This window comes from Drosophila sechellia, chromosome 2R, assembly GCF_004382195.2.
Source record: "Drosophila sechellia strain sech25 chromosome 2R, ASM438219v1, whole genome shotgun sequence".
Taxonomy (NCBI): domain Eukaryota; kingdom Metazoa; phylum Arthropoda; class Insecta; order Diptera; family Drosophilidae; genus Drosophila; species Drosophila sechellia.
The window spans coordinates 12,734,220-12,750,490 of NC_045950.1; the positions used below are offsets into that span (position 1 = coordinate 12,734,220).

The 16,271-nt window shown below is 41.1% G+C and overlaps 2 protein-coding genes across 3 annotated transcripts; both read right to left on the bottom strand.

Moving 5' to 3' along the window:
* Positions 1-82: 82 nt before the first annotated feature.
* Positions 83-2,086, bottom strand: LOC6609477 (sodium channel protein Nach). The gene is made up of 6 exons (XM_002034126.2): positions 1,665-2,086; positions 1,315-1,605; positions 809-1,257; positions 631-757; positions 466-569; positions 83-410 (listed from the first exon to the last, which is right to left on the bottom strand). Exons 1-6 carry the CDS (start codon positions 2,024-2,026, stop codon positions 193-195), a joined length of 1,551 nt encoding a protein of 516 aa, XP_002034162.1. The 5' UTR covers positions 2,027-2,086; the 3' UTR covers positions 83-192.
* Positions 2,087-2,264: 178 nt separating this feature from the next.
* Positions 2,265-14,523, bottom strand: LOC6609478 (putative inorganic phosphate cotransporter). Of its 2 annotated transcripts, XM_032715007.1 has the most exons (6): positions 14,381-14,523; positions 10,406-11,084; positions 4,206-4,381; positions 3,573-4,136; positions 2,978-3,508; positions 2,265-2,914 (listed from the first exon to the last, which is right to left on the bottom strand). In XM_032715007.1, exons 2-6 carry the CDS (start codon positions 10,467-10,469, stop codon positions 2,699-2,701), a joined length of 1,551 nt encoding a protein of 516 aa, XP_032570898.1. In that variant the 5' UTR covers positions 10,470-11,084; positions 14,381-14,523; the 3' UTR covers positions 2,265-2,698. The 2 variants fall into 2 exon arrangements, with proteins under 2 accessions (XP_032570898.1, XP_032570897.1); XM_032715006.1 differs by lacking the exons at positions 10,406-11,084; positions 14,381-14,523 and adding an exon at positions 5,624-5,997.
* Positions 14,524-16,271: the final 1,748 nt, after the last annotated feature.

The following is a 16,271-nucleotide window of genomic DNA, read 5'->3' on the forward strand; positions in this document are numbered from 1 at the left end:
TGAAAGTTCTTCAAGGTCATAGAATAAAAGTATATGTGATTTAGTAAATTTAATAGATTTAAGAAACACCCTTCCTATCGATGATTTTTAAGAGTATTACAAAGTTCATTCGGACCTCATATTCAGTTTGAAATCGAATTTATTGCTCTAATTTATGGCAATATTTTTTTTTGCATTCGCCCATCGTGCTGATTACGATTTGTGAATTATGAAAACTGATTTCTGCTGTTTACTGTGAGTGTCATTAGCTTTGGGCCACGCGAACTTCGGCTTCTTGTGAAGCATCTGACTGCGGGTTTCGCATTCCAATTTGTAGTTCTTGCGTAGAATTACTGAAAAATAGTAGATAACTTCCACCACCGAGAGCATGCTCATGCCCACAAAAAGACTGAAGGCGCTGCCTAGATTAGCTGGAAATTGACATTTTTAATACAAATTGATAAAGGAGTATTTTGATCAACTTACACACCAAAGTAACCATATTGGAAAGCAAGTCACGTCGCAATCGGCGATAGCTAAACGAATTGATAAAAACATGCAATACACCATCGTTTTTGGCTAAGCCCGAACTAAAATATAAAGTTGTTAAAAAAAGCTGTACCAGCATTTTTACACTTTTACAATATTTACTAGAACTTATCGGCCACCGGCATGTTCAGTTCCAGGGGAAAATTGGATATCTGTACGTTGTAATCAATGTGTTCACAGGTAAGCGGACAGTAGCACTGGGTACTTTTCTTCCTTGTAATTATATTAGCTGAAAGCAAGTTTTTATAATCGCTACATTTTAAGCAAATCAATAACCTACCAAAATTATCCACCAGACAGGGAATATCTCTAAAAGTACAAATCCGATTGCTAGTGCGATTAAAAGCAAAAAAGTACGTGTGACAACCGCAGAACTTGACCATATTCGTTACCCTACAATTTAGCTCGCAGTTAGGGTATACGTAATCCGAAAAGTAACGCATGGGAAACTCATTTTGAAAAACGCAATTTCTCTCCTCGATGGTTAAAGCTTTCACAGCAGAAGAGCAAAAGGTTTCTTGAGGTCTAACTGCAGCAAATGTCTCTGAATTGAAGGCAATAAATTTAGCTGCAGAATGGGCACTGGGAAAGGCATCTGCTTCCTGGATCAATAGCTTTACGCCATATGAATACGATTGCAATGGATCGTAGCTGTCGTCTTTATACCGCAAAACCACTGACAGTCCATATCTAAGTCCACCTATTGCTCGTTGGGCAGTAAAGTTTAAACTGTGTAAAGGGAAATCTTTAGAACTCTTTCAATGATTTAGTTTGGTTTTTACACACCCTTTTTGCCTCAAATTGAATGAACAGCAATGGCCGAAAAACGTCTTGGATAGCTGAAAAATCTTGGAACAATCCATTATTTCACCATTAAACCTACAGCGATAGAGAATTTCGTCACAATTCCAGCGTAAGTGTTCTAAAAATTCTGGAATTGTGAGATTATTTAGGAACAGAAGGGCTTCCATTTGCTCGATGTCCTCCGCCGAATAGCGTTCATCATCTAGCATAAAACCGTAGAAAATGTGAAGTTTGCGCAGAATGCCCCTTAACTCGGCTCCTTGTGGAAGTCGCCTGGCGGAATGAATCAATTGGCACATCCTTGTACAGACCTTTAAATAATATCCACTTACAGAGTGTTCAGAAAGGCCTCGGATTTTTGCATGTTGAAGAGTACATCTGGACAAATTGTGACAGGTGGAAAGTAGAGTCTATTAACCGGCGTGTGATCACTTTCCACATTCATACGCGTCGGACTGCTGCGATAGTCCATGTAGAAGGTGTGCGCCATAACAACAGCACAAATGAACATCACCAGCGATATCAAGAGCCACAACAGATGCACAATCTTATTCGTATCCTCATCGCGGGTGTATTTCAATCCATGGATACTGCTGGTGGCACAGAAGTCACTCCAAGTGCGTCGCAGAGAGCCCACAAAGGGGGTTACTTTCAGATCCACTTGCTCCGGCTTCAGCTCCTCATGGTGACCCATTGTGACTGCTAACTAAGTCCTTCTGCCTCGTTGCAGGCATTTAAGTACCTGATAGAGGAGATGGCCTCACTTGATATCCTGACAACTGCTTATTATTTACGAATTAGCCATCAAGGGTGAAAGAGTAACCAATGCTGTTAAGAAAGCTTATTGCTGGCTTTAAGAGAATTCTACTACTTTAAGCAGCCAATTATACGTTTTGAAGATTAATATATTCCCGTAAATAAGTACTTAGGTGTTTTTTGTTTCTAGTAGTTTTTAATGGTTTTCATACATTTGGTTGTTTGCTTAACAATGTTCGCTTGAGCGGATCATTTAATTTCAAAACAAATCAGTGAGAGAAGTAAACTCTTTCGCTATCACAATAAGATAAGAAAACTACACATTTGCAATGGTAGACCTCGATTTACCTAACTAAAGTTGACGTTTTGTGCTCGACTTGGTGTGGGTTCGGTTTCAGTTCCCAATTTATTTACAATTGGAAGATTAGTGTCTTTTTAGCGGTGTTTATGCAGATGTAGGAATAAATCAAAGGCTAACTATCAATATTAACAACTTTTGGCTTATCAAATAATTAGACTAAAACAAGGACTAAGCTACGCATATCGTATAGTGTACGGATTAATGTTTAATGACGCACGACTACGGCTAATACTACTTCCATTTGGAGTCCTAGGAACTCGAGATGGCCGCTGGTGCCGTGCTGCCGTTGCTCAGCCTTGCTGGGGAGGTGGTGACGGTCGACTGGAGGGCCGGCTTCTGCTCATCGTCCTCCGGATTGTCCCAGTACTGACGCTCACCGGATCCGAAGATGTTGTAGAAGGTACCGCAGATGATGTACACAAAGGCAGCGATGAAGAACACGATCTGCCACTGACCCATCATGGGCTAAAAATAGAAATAAGTCGTTATAGTATCTGTTTCCCAACTCAAATGGATTTCCAAACTCACCTTGCTGGGATCAGAAATGAGGTGGCCCGCAGCAATGGGCGCCAAAAGACCAGCCAAATTGGCTGAGCAGTTCGTGATCGACATTAGGAAGCCGGCGAAACGCGGTGTGAGGTCCAAGTGGTTGATCTTGAAGCCGGAGTAGATGCCTCCATTAAGACCCACTCCGATGGTGAGGATTGCCAGGGTCAGTGCTCTGTCGCAGCCCGTGTAGGAGGCGGCGATTAAGGCGACTCCTGGTCCATACTGGCCAATACTGTTGATCAGCTTCCTGGTGGCCGTGTGCGAGAATCTCTTCGAGCTAATCATCCAATCGGCGACCACCGAGATGAACATGGAGAAGAGCCACATGGCCAGGTAGGGCAGGGCGCTGAGGAGACCGTTCGACTTCAGGGAGAAGCGGAGCACCTGCTTCATGTAGGTGGGCAGCTCGGTCATCAGAGTCTCATAGCCGTAGTTGTGACCCATGTGGGCGAACAGAATGGCGTAGAAGGGCAGCGACTTGATGATGGCCTTGAAGGGAATGGGAGGGCTCTAAAAAGTAAGAATACAATATTATAATTTCAATCTAAAATTGTTAATTATCTCCAAATCCCACCTTAACAACATCAGTTCCCCAGAGGGAATCGTTAATGTACTTCTTCTCGCGCTCATCAATAGAGGGATGCGAAGAGGGATCCTCGTGCACGAAGATCAGGAAGGCGATGGACCAGACGGTTCCCACAACTCCAAACACATAGAAGATCGACGGCCAGCCGCCATCGAATCCGTATTCCGCCAGCAGGCCAGAAAGTGGCATCGAGATGATGGTTCCAAACTGAGCACCCGCATACACGGCGGCACCCATTCGTGATCTCTCGTTGGGCGGAATCCATTTGGCCAACATGGCGTGGGTGCAGGGCACGATGGGACCCTCACCCAGACCTTGGATGAAACGCACGGCGCACAGACCCCAAACACCTCCGCCGCGGGCAGCCACCGGAACCAGGAAGGCAAACACGGAGTTGATCAACATGCCGTAGCCGAGGAAGCGCATGGAACCGTACTTCTTGGCCAAGATTCCAAAGGGAATCTGGGTGATGACATAACCGTAGAAGAAGGACGACAGGATGTAGCCCTGCAGAGCTGAGCTCCAGGGAAATTCGCCATCCTGGGAGTCATCCTGAAATTGGGAATTGAGGAGAATTCATCAGCATGAACTGAGTATTCTTTTTGTATAAAGTCAACTTACAATGGGAATATCCCGATCTCCGCACTCATCGTCGTACTCCTCTGCCTCTCCAGACTTGATGGCCGTGTGGTTCACCATGGCCACAATGGCCACCGACATATTGGTGCGCATCACATAGGCATTGGCCATGCCCAGGAAAAGCATAAAGGTCACAAAGTACCGGGTGGCAAAGCATCCTAGAAAAAGCCAAGAAAATCGGGAGAATTAACTCTCAGAGAGTATGGCAAACTAAAATATTTCACTAAATCTCTAATTGCGTCAGAAAACGCCAAAAGAAATAATTTATCTGCGCCAAGCGGATGTCTTGTCGACAACTATTAATGCTAGCTAACCAATTATATGTTTCGGAAATGCAGAAATAAGCCAAATATATCGCGGCTAACAGCAAGATATGAAGATATAATCTTGTCTACGGTTTGCTCAGCTCCAAGGTTCGTTGCTCGGAGATAAGATTCTCGTATTCTAGGTTTGCTAAGTGAATCACAGAAGATATCGGGCCCTACAAATGTTTTTCTAGTTGCTTATTATTTCAAAGTGATTACTTATCGCATTACAATAACTGAGAATCAACTGATTTCCTCTTAAATTTCACAATCAACTTTTGCAATTGAGAGTTCTACTCGCCTTATTTGATTTTATTGCCCAGGAGTCAATTTCGTGATCGAGTTTTGTAACTACGACAAAAGCAATTGTTTACATTTGGCTCGGTGAGTGTCATTTGTCAAACGTGAATTGCCGCAATTCCACGTCCACATGGGACACGTGAGCTTACCTAGAATTCCTAATTTTGAGTACAGTTGCGCTTACTTTCTAGGATTTGGTTTAATTAAGGGGTGACGCATAGAAAGTTCAAGGCTGGTAAGCGATCAGAAATAGTTGAGCCAATTTACTTTCAAAACCAATGAACTTTGGCCACCTGTAGCCAATCGAAAAAAGTGAATGATAAGCAATTTGTGTTCAATAACCCGGTGGATTCATTGGAATTCAGTTGCCCATAACTAGCAAAATAAATTTGGAAATAAACAATCGCTCGAATCCGCAAATATGCTGATTCAAATTTGAATTTAAAAATATTGTTATTCGCTTGCTGTGTACTTTTGCTCACGCAGCACTAAATCGAACAGTCTGCTCGCTTTTCCCCTGATTTCCCCACATATTTCCACCAACGTCTCGTGTTGCACAATTGCCGAGTTTGCTTTCGTTGGCAGCTATCTGGCGATGAGGAGAAGCACGTGTATATCACGCGAAATGAGTCCAAGGGGAAGAAAACCGGTCTAAATAGCAAAATGATACCCCTAATATAACGCATACGCAGCGTGGTCACAAAGGAAACTAAGGAAATGGTGGAGAAAACAATTATATGCAACTAATTGGAAAAAGGACTTGTGCCAGCTTATCCTTTTAGATTTCGCTCTTACTCTGCGGCTGTTGCTCCAGAGATTCATGGAGATTCCTCTGATTCCACACCAAAACATGGCCATCGCGATGCCGATGATTCAGACTGCTGCGTCGGAAGGGCATAGTGTTCGATTGTGGCCTTAACTTTAGCAAATTATCTAAATTTTATCTAGCACACGTTTCACTCGAGTTCAAGACTTTTTGCGCACACGCTTAAACCATTTCATTGTCTATCTGTCGACTTGGCCGGCTGAAGACCGTAACATATCGTGCGCTGGGAAAACTCAAAGGGTTCGCTTGAGGAAAAACTGGCGACAATTTATCGCTGTGTTCTGCCACCGACGTAGAACGGTCAACTGAGTGGGTACTTTTTGCAACCGCCAGCCGCTTTCAGCTTTTTCCTACTGAGCGCCAACTGTTGCGCCGCCTTCATTTATAAACTGCGGCCACGGCTGTGGGTATATCGCATATGAGTGTATCTGCGGCTATTGGGTTCGGATTCGGATATAGAACGACTGAGGTGCGGTGCGGTGCGGTACTATATTGCGCCGGCGTCGCTCTCTCCGCCGCCGTTGGGTGATTACATCAGTTTTAGTGTTCAGATTTCGACTAATTAAGTGAGACGATGGAAAATTCTCCCCTTGCACCATGCATCATTTTCGGACCCGGCGATTGATGTCAATTGATAGAGTGAACTTTTCAGTCGCTGCAAAGTCAAAGAGATTGGTCGAACCACCTCTCGATATAGTATATATGTCTAATTATATCGGATGGACGTAAGCATGCCACACATTCACATCTCGTGACTTTCGGCACATGGAAGGCGAAGTACACGCGCTGTCTAAAATATGCACAGCTAAGTGATTATGGTAACATCGCGAGTATCCGCTGCGGACTTTGAAAGATTGCCAAATAATTTTGGTATCTTATATGGAAGGGGTGTTGTTATGCTACTGGGCTTCATACTATCATTAAGATAATCTCTACCCTAACCATACCCAACAAACGAAAATGGGACAGACACATGTCTGTGTAGCTAGACTAGGGATGAAGTCATACAAATGCGTCGACACTAAGTGGAGGCGAACCCACTAGGTGCACACCATACATATATATTCTGAGTAGTTACTGGTCACGCCAAAATATATACCCTATTTTAATCACTTTGACATGTTGTTGCTAACTTTGACAAAATCCTAAAATGTGAACAAAATTTATTTTGTTCATTGTTTTGGATTAATAATCGCTGATAATCGCAAAGCGAAACCAAAGTTAAAACTGTACAAATAGCTACAGTCACGCTTGAATCGCACAAGTGATTGTTTATATATATGTGTGTTTATATATGTGTGTGTGGGGCAATGTTGGAGCTCTGGAAATTGCCGCCGGCTGAGAAATACACGTGTTTGTCGCCTGCCTTCGCTCGCAAGTTCCAATTACCCAGACGATATGATCGCAACGACGTCTGAATGATCTACATATCGTAATTGGATATCGATTTGGGTCTTAAAAACATGTTATGAAGGCAAGCTCATTCGGTTATTTACATGGATAGGTGTAAATATATAAAATTTTATTTTATTTAGTTTGATCCTTTTTAAGCGTTCATGGCTCCTTGACCACATTCAGATTTTCGCAAACCCCTGCCCATATAATATTTATTTCTTTTGTGTTAATTGCGGTTTGCCGCCATTGAGCGTGTCTGTAGAGCTCTCGTGACAACAAAGACAAACCATTCACACTGTCTGTTTTGATGTGTACCATATTCTAATTATTTAAGTGTATGTAGGGTGTATTTTTGGCAAATCCCCTAATGGAATACTTTATGGCTAGGCTGCGGTACAGTTGTGCGCGGCCAAAGCAATTAAGTGATTTTTCATTTTGTCTGCCAACTATTCCCATTCGCTTCCGTCTTCCGAACGGAATGAAAGCAATTCATATTTATATTTATTAATTATTCATGGGTATTTTAAAGAGTTAACTATCTTACATACTCTCTACATGAAGTCTACAAGCTTCCATTACGTTTTCATTGCATGCTTTTGGGGTGAGCTTTGCTGCGTAACGTCACACGGTTACGCAGTTACGTAAGCAACTTCAGTAACGAATTTTACTGGGATTTCAATGGAAGATCGGCTTTCTTCTCCCATTAAGTTGTAAATAAACAATTTTATAGGTATATTCTGGGGAATTCCTGATGTACTTAAACCCCCGATATGCTATTGCGAGACAGAATAATAAAGTACAATTGGCATTAGCTTGGCTTTCAAGTCAATTTGAACATAAACAACGAGTGCTTGTCGTTTGAGAGTTCGTTCCTGGTATCGGGTATCTTGAAAGGTGCAAAAGAGTAGCGCAAATATTTGCGGCCATTAAAGGGGCAGCATTGTTTTCCAGAAGGTCGCAGTCAGTCGGAGATTATTTGCCCAACTTTATTAGATACTTTATCAGATTGTTCGAATTCAGCTAGTCCCAACTGTGGCAATGGGTTAATCGTTCTGTAATTTCTATTTCGGTTTCCCCTTTTGCAGGTAGGTCAGTAGATAGCACTCTCTGAATGAATGTCTCGGCTATTTTCGTGGTAAGTGTAATCTATAAAAATAGTAACATGCACGCCAAGAGATGAGATGAGTAATTTGCATGCCACTCACTGTCGCAAGAAAAAAAATAAAAAATTAGCTACTATTCCGCGAAAAAGTTGCTAAAGTCACGATCTTACAAAAGTAAGGAATTTCAAATGTCCCAATTGAAAAGTTTATAGTGTTTGCCATCTCACTTGCTCGCATTAAAATTTCAACCTACTTTGTAAAGCAATTTTTCAATTTAGCAAGCCGCATTGAGATGGGTCGCAAATCGGATTACGCCAGTGCCCCCCGAGACGTCAACGCCAACAATAAATACTATATAGTATGTTCTATATAGTAGATATATCCCATGTAAATATAGAACGGATATGGTGCTCCAGTCAAGCGCATCGCTTATTTCGTACTCTGCCTCCCTATTGTTAAATTACTGGGGTTTTTTTTGAGCCACCCACCTCCACATACGATTCCAAACTGCGGGGGCGTTTCCTGGGAAATTGAATAGATAATGTATTCACTGTTCCATCCAATTAACCGATGGCATGTAGCAAGATGACAAAACCAGAGGGCCACCAATTCAAGTGTCAATATCAGGGCCAAAAGCCAAACAACTCGTTGAAAAACTCGGCAATCTGCCAGACCGAAAATCGCCCCATTTTCGCAATTCTCGACACGAAAAGCTAACATTGCTCTGTAATCGCTAATGAAAGTAAAAAGTGAAAAGATCTCGTCGGAATCCCAAGGCGAGAATGCTTTTCCCCAAGTAACCTTAACCGCGAATTTTGGGCTAGAGATTCGAGTTTTGACTTCTTGCCCTGCAGAGTTCATTTGCACAGTTATAAACACGTACTGTATTTGGAATTTGTTGCGATTTATGGCTTTGTTTTTTCGGCTAGTTTGTTTTTGCCGGTAACCAGTTTTGGTTGGTTGAACGGCGCTACTTGGCCACGAAAAAGGTAAAGTGGGAACTCAAACAAATTGTGTCAAGTGCCGAGCAGATGATGACTTCTGTGCAAGATACAATAAGGAACCATTTAAAGCGTAAACAAAACACTTGTTCTATCCGAAAATGGAGTTCTTGACCTAACTGATTAAACAAATACTACTTAGCTTAACTACAATATCTGTTGAAGAAAGAGTTCAGTAGTGGAAAGCTAGTTAGGGAAATACACAGGCAGTTGATAAATCAACATGACCTAAAACTGCTGAATTGATATAATTCCTGTTAATTCACATATAATACAAAATATGATTGTTTGTCACACTAAATTTTCCCTTGCTAAGTTCGAATTAATTGTGAATTTGGCTCACGACTTTTGTCACTAATGGATTTTATTTTTCTCCTCATTTTCGTTGCATAACAAATAACTTCCGTTTAGCGGCAACCTTCTCATCCATTTTCGGGCGGATTTCGCTTATTTAAATCAAGTGGATCCCCAGTGAAGCAATGAGAAGCCCATTCAATCGACTTGAAACGTACTTTCTGAGTTTAACGATTGCAAAATAGGCGGGCGAGAACGTGTGTTCGCGTTTTTTGTTCAGGTTCTGTTCTGCTAATTTGCTTAGTATTTCGAGCAACTGATAAATATAAATTATATGGCTCAGCACTCGGCTGAGTGAATTGTCATTTGCAATAAATGGGGCAATTACCCGGCAACTGAAATCATAGACTGGGTATGCATCATATGGAAAACAGCCGCAGCAAGTCAATTACTTGAAGAAAGGAAAGGTGAGACATAAATGCATAAAGCTGGGATCACCGATCATTATTGTGGGATCAGCATTAATTATGCGGTTTCTGGAGGCGCATTTATTTATTTTACTACTATTTACTACTTTCAATATAAATCTAAGAAATGTTTTGTATGCTTCCTTAAAAAATATCTAAGAGCTTGAACTGTTAATTTTAATTAGATGATTATTTTAAAATATTAAATATAAAGTAAGAAACATATCTTTAGTGCATAATATCGCCTTTAATTTTTATTTATTTATTAGCCTTTCTATTTATGATGTTTTTGTCATTTGCCCTATCAAAACCTTAATAAATGGCGAGCAAAGAACGCAATTGCAAATGCAATTTATCTCGGACATAAGTGTAATGACAATTGTGATATATCACGGCTATAATTAGTAAATATGACACCTTTTCACTGTGCTATCTGGCGCACTCCCACACATTTCTCCTGTTTCATATGATGCGCTCTTGAGGAAACTTACCCAATGCCGGCTTCTCCAGATCCTTCTCCGTGCTCCCGCAAATCGCCTCCTTCGACGCTGACATCTTGAGAATTGTTTTATTGGGCGGGCTTTGTGGCTTTAAGGGCCTTTTGTTAAGGTTAAACACAGAGTGTTAAAACAAATTGATTACGACGCTGAACGACGTTTAAATATCACAATACTGCATGTACAATGCAGGAAAATAAACTTTGTCGGGGGTGTTATTGCATATAAGTGTTTGCAGTTGAATTGTTGTATGTGTGCAAGATGTCCGGGAATTTTCCCCCAGCGGTAAATATCGTATTTGCTATTTGCACGACTATCTTATGCTATATCTTCAGCGACTTTCTTCTGGTTTCTTCGGATTTCTTCACTCGCGATCTGCTGCCGCCGGCAGCTTGAATTGTTCTGATTGACAGACAGCGGGTAGCGGACCTTTAAATAAGCCCCGATTCAGGTTCGGACCGTCTGCTGTCTGAGTTCTGCTATTTGCACGATTTATTCGCCGTTTTTGCCCGGCTTGATGACACTCGGCTCTTCTCTTCAGGGCTACGGATGGGAGCGGGCGGACCCTTGGCGCTTCTCCAGCAGGTTCCTCACTTTTCTGGGGATCGGATAGCGGATAGCAGATAGCAGATCACTGATCACAGCTCGCAGATCGGCAGATCAAGTTGTTAATCTGAAAGCAGACAGCGGTAGACAAATTAGTTTGATAAATTTAGCAGGCTATCGGCTTCAATTGGTTAGGCAAACGCTAAGTGTCGCCGAATGCGAAAAAGTCCACCGTCATTCCGTCGCGATTGGCATTTGATTTCGAGATCTCACGAGTCCGTCTCCCTACGCACGTTTTCTCAGTTAACAACGACCGGCGATCAAATATTTGACACCGTGATTTGACGAATACCATATTGTATCTATCTATGCCCAGATCAGAGGTCCGATCCAAGTGGGGTACAGTTTGCCAACCGATTTCTTAGCCAGTTCTGCGAGCAGACCTTGGCTGCTTTTTTCATGTGTTGCATGTGCAAGGCTAGCTTAATATTTGCATTTATATCGCACACTCGCAATGTAATTAACCTTACGACTCTACTTATCTCGCTCGAAGCCTATCCACTCACATATTGACTATTTCGGCTCCCTGATGATGTAATGTGTTTGTTGATTTTACGCTTGTTGTTTTGGTTTCTTGGCAAAACTACCAGAAATCAAGACAATGTATCCCTTTTCACGAAACTGGTTACGTTGTTTTGCGAGGCGAAATTCCAAGTATTTTGATCATAACAGGGCTTTGATTCTACATGTAGTTAAATTGAAAAAGCCGAACTTCATATAACAAATAACACAGTTGCGCACTCGAATGCCTTTTGTGTGAGCCGAATTTCAATTGTTGTTCGAATTGTTTGCACGTCAGAGCAGTCCCAAAAAAACGTTTTTGGAAAGTTTCATAAGCTGTCTGGGCAACCTGTTGATTTGTTTGCGCAGATTTCTTAGAAATTAAGCCCACACAAAGCCTTAATTGGGCTGTTTTGAATGTCAAAGTCGGGCAAACAAAAAGGAGACTATAAACCATGTCAAGTGGGCACCTCACTAATCACAGTAGAAATTCTTTATTTCTTAGTAAATATAAGATCGTGTTATTAAATAAATGAATATAAATGTTATCACTTAGCTCGCTTTATTTAAATATAATGGCTTCAAATATGCACATCCTATTTGCATTACTACCTTATACATTTTTATCAGATTTAATATTCAATACATTGTCTTCCAAATGAGGCGATTTATATGCCTAAATTTATATATTTATATGCCGGTGATTGAAAATGAAAACGTGATCTCTACGATTACTCAATAAGATCACCCAATAAAGTAGCGCAAATCTCGAGTTTCCTTTGCCGTATTTCTGTCTCAAATATTGATCAATTTAAACAATTAGTAATCTGTCATTTGGGTAAACATTTGGTCTATCAGGCTTAGGCGAAGTGATTTTGCATTTTCAGTCTGCTAAACAACCGCAGTTAGTCGGAATCAGTTGAAAGCGATGGTTGTCCTACTCCTAAATATTTTGTACACCTCGATGTCATAAAACTTAAATAAATTCAATCCGACAAATACTAGTTAAGTTGAATTTATGATAATTACAAAAAAACCCCTAAGGGTCTAGGGATTCCTAAAGTTCAATAAATAATGTAATAAATGAACATAGCAAGATATTATGGATAATTGTTGATTGCGCCGCAACTGTCAGTTGTCTGTAGTTTACAACTGCATTTGCCTGGCATTAAAAGTGCATTAGTAAATAATAGTAAAAACCCAAAAAATTTATAGAGGGCCACAAAACCATATTTAATGCACTGGAGGGGCCAACAAAAATGTATGAATCTAATCGCTATCGCTAACGCCTCTTAATCGGATTGAAGAGGTACTACCAATTCGCAGATTGTCGGAAATTTTGGCAAGATAAGTGGGCTAACAGAGGTAGAGAAGCTGCCAAAGTTCGTTTCGGCCAATAGAATACTTCTGCCGCAAAACCCAATGATCATAAATTCCCAGTCTGATAGATTTATTGCCAAATATCCCTTCGATCTCTTCTCCGAATCCACCAAATAGGTTGCCATGAGGAGCGTTCCGTTGAGTGGGGGACCTCTCATAGATTGCACGGCAATACGAACTCCGGACTCGAAACCAGATACTTCCTCTCGGCTAAAGAAAACACGTGCTAATTACACTTCATTCACCCTTTTTTCGGCTGACTGGGAGATGTCGCCATAAAGGAAGCCAAGACGTCTGATATCAGATTGCCTTAATTATGTCATAATTGGGCAGTATCGCTGGCTCATAAAGTAGCTTTCGTCACTTATACGAGGGATCCGTGACAAGGCAGTGGCAAATTTTCCACCCGTGCTTCAGTTTCTACGACCGTAGATTGGCATTTTAATGGGAATGGGCTTCTCTTAATTTATGTTAATGTCATACGCTAGTTGTGCCAATTGTTGGCAACATTTCCACACCATTTCCAGTTCGAAATCAATTTTCATTTTTCACTGGCAGCCCGCAGTGTTTGCATTCAGCTTTTCAAGTTCAAGTTCAGGCCCGAGATTCAACCTCAACTCACATTCGATGCGGCCGAGTGGCTGTACACTCAGCGAAATTGTATACTATGCTATTTTCGGGGTAAGTCTATGTTAGGCTGAATAATTACTTAAGTCATGAAAGTAGTGTCATGCTTGCTGTCTACAATTTCAATTGAGATATTAAAAACTGCTGACTAGAAAGTGCGTCAATCGATTAAGTGTAACAGTGTAGTGGCTATTATCAGATTCTTCACATTGTTTTCGCTACTCTCGAGCGATGGGAAACTGTTGGTATCCGTGGACTAGTGGGTCTCAAGGGGTATGTCTCTTGGCCAGGCTTATCTGCTTATCGGCGCGCATTTTTGCACTTGAGTTGGCCCTTGAATTGGTATTGGGATTCGAAATGAAAGTAAATAGGTGTTGTAATCTCATTAATCACCTAACCACTTGTCTACGTGGAAGTGAATGTTACGGTTACACAAAAAGCAATGCTTAATATGTGATCGTAAATCATTCGATTAAATCGAGTTCCTCGACAATAAACAGCTGATCTCTTATTCTGTTTACTTAACTCGTATTCATTTGCCTTTGTTTAATTTTTTGGCGAAAACATATTTTTTTTATTTTTGTGGATTTAATTGCAAGTGCGGTTTTAATCAGAAACTCACTCACCTCACACACACACGCGCAAACGAACAGAAGAAACAACTTTTCAAAAATACAAATCAGCTGTTTTGAGTTCTGCTCACTTGTAAAGGCTATTCGCACTCGTTCATTTCTTACAGTGATGCGAACTAACTGCAGATCAGCGATTTTGCGGACAAAAACAAAGGGGACGAAATGCGTGAAACTGACTGCACAACGGAATTCTATCAACTTAAAGTCTAGATTTACCACTCACATTCATGGACTGCCGTCGGAATTTGACGTGTTAGCTGAGTTTTCCACGCACTGGAAATCCAACCGATGGAAAGCTTTTCTCTGGAGTTTTTCACTCGCTCTTTTCGCCACGAGCGTTGGCACTGTAATGACTTACTACCTCGGCTAATTGAACGTTTTTATAATTCTGTTTCTGTTTCAGTTTCAGTTTTTTTTTCGCTCGCCGTGCGGCGCAGTCGACGAGGCAGCGACGTCGGCGCCTGAAAACACGAAGTGCTCGAATTTGATTCACCGGCCGAGCTTCGTTTGGCTGATAAATACCTGTGCGCCAGGTGATAATGGCCCAATTGTGATAATAAAACAGCGCTATAAACCACTGGCAACTGGTATACTGAAGCTGCCCTTCGAGGATCTCACTCCTTCTCGTTCACACAATCGGTTCGGTTTTGAGTTAGGGAAAAGAGAGTGGCAGCCCGCTCTATAGAGAGTATTCGCATATCGTGTGCCGCTCACGTGAGCACACTCGCACTTTCTGGCAAATTATTAAATTAATCTCTCGCCCGCATGAGAGACACATGGGCGATGGGTGAAAGAGACTTTACGATATTGACAAATTGGCAAAGCCCCATAAGAAGATGAGGTGATGGGTGAAAGAGACTTTACGATATTGACAAATTGACAAAGCCCCATAAGAAGATTTACGATGGGGGGATACTAAAGTTCCAGAACTGACGTCAGGTGGCGGCTATATGTAGGCTCAGGAGTCATAATCCATCTAACGTGTAGACAACCTTAACAATTTCGCACTTAAACGCTATTTCCACCAGACTACCAATATATAGTTAGAAGTATCTCAGATTCATATCGAAAATATTCACACAGGATAGCTGTACTAATTTTTATGACAATCGCATACAGCTCGCAGTGTACCAATGCTTCTTAACCGACTATGGTCAGCGATAAGACTAAGGGTAGTTCGTTTCTGTTCTTCAGGTAGCCAATATCAACTGATTTCGGGTCTATAAAGAGTTATAAAACACAATCTTGACCAGCGGTAGTCAGGTCCGGTATATACATACTATATATAGGCCCGGCCAATTAATGGGCCATCCACCTAAACCGAGAATTTCGTGGTCACATGACTCGGATTGTGGTTGGGCAGATTAGCCGAACAACCAACTCTGTATAACCGGTGCTATAAGTATGACAGCTTCGAGTGCGATACAATTGCCCATGCCAAATCATATTTAAGCGATCCGTTTCGATTCGTATTGCCGGTATTATCTCGTAAATAATTGTATTTAAATCTTGAGATAGGACACAGCTCGTTTAGTGACGGAATTGGGCAATCGATGAAGATATTTCAGCGCCGCATTTGATCTGCAAAATCTTTCGAGGCTCGTCGTTTGACGCAATTGATGCGGGCATGGATTTAATTTTTTTTACTTTTTGCCAAGATAACTATTAGTGTTTTGTGGCCTGCAAACAACTAGAGAATATATGGCATTTATTTCAGGTGCAAAACAAAGGTAAACGAATTTTTATTTGATTATTTGAAATTATCTTAGATGGGATTTCAAGTTATTTTCCACGAAATCAAAAGTTGAGTCACCCACTACATTGAAGAGATTGGAAATCAGGAAACATTTAAAATGAAACCAATTACCTGCAATAATATCTTATCGGAATATAAGAGCAGACAATTTGGTAATACATAGACCGAAGTATATTTTAATGGAGCTATTTAATTAAAGTAATCAGTTTTTTTTTTTAATAAATAAATAAAAAGGTTGACATCATTTTTGATAACATAAAGCCACAAATTAAATTAACTGGCAGAAGCAATTCTTTATTATTTTTATATTTATAAGGACGTTTAATCTGATGGCAAGTGCTTTGAGCCTTAAAAATAT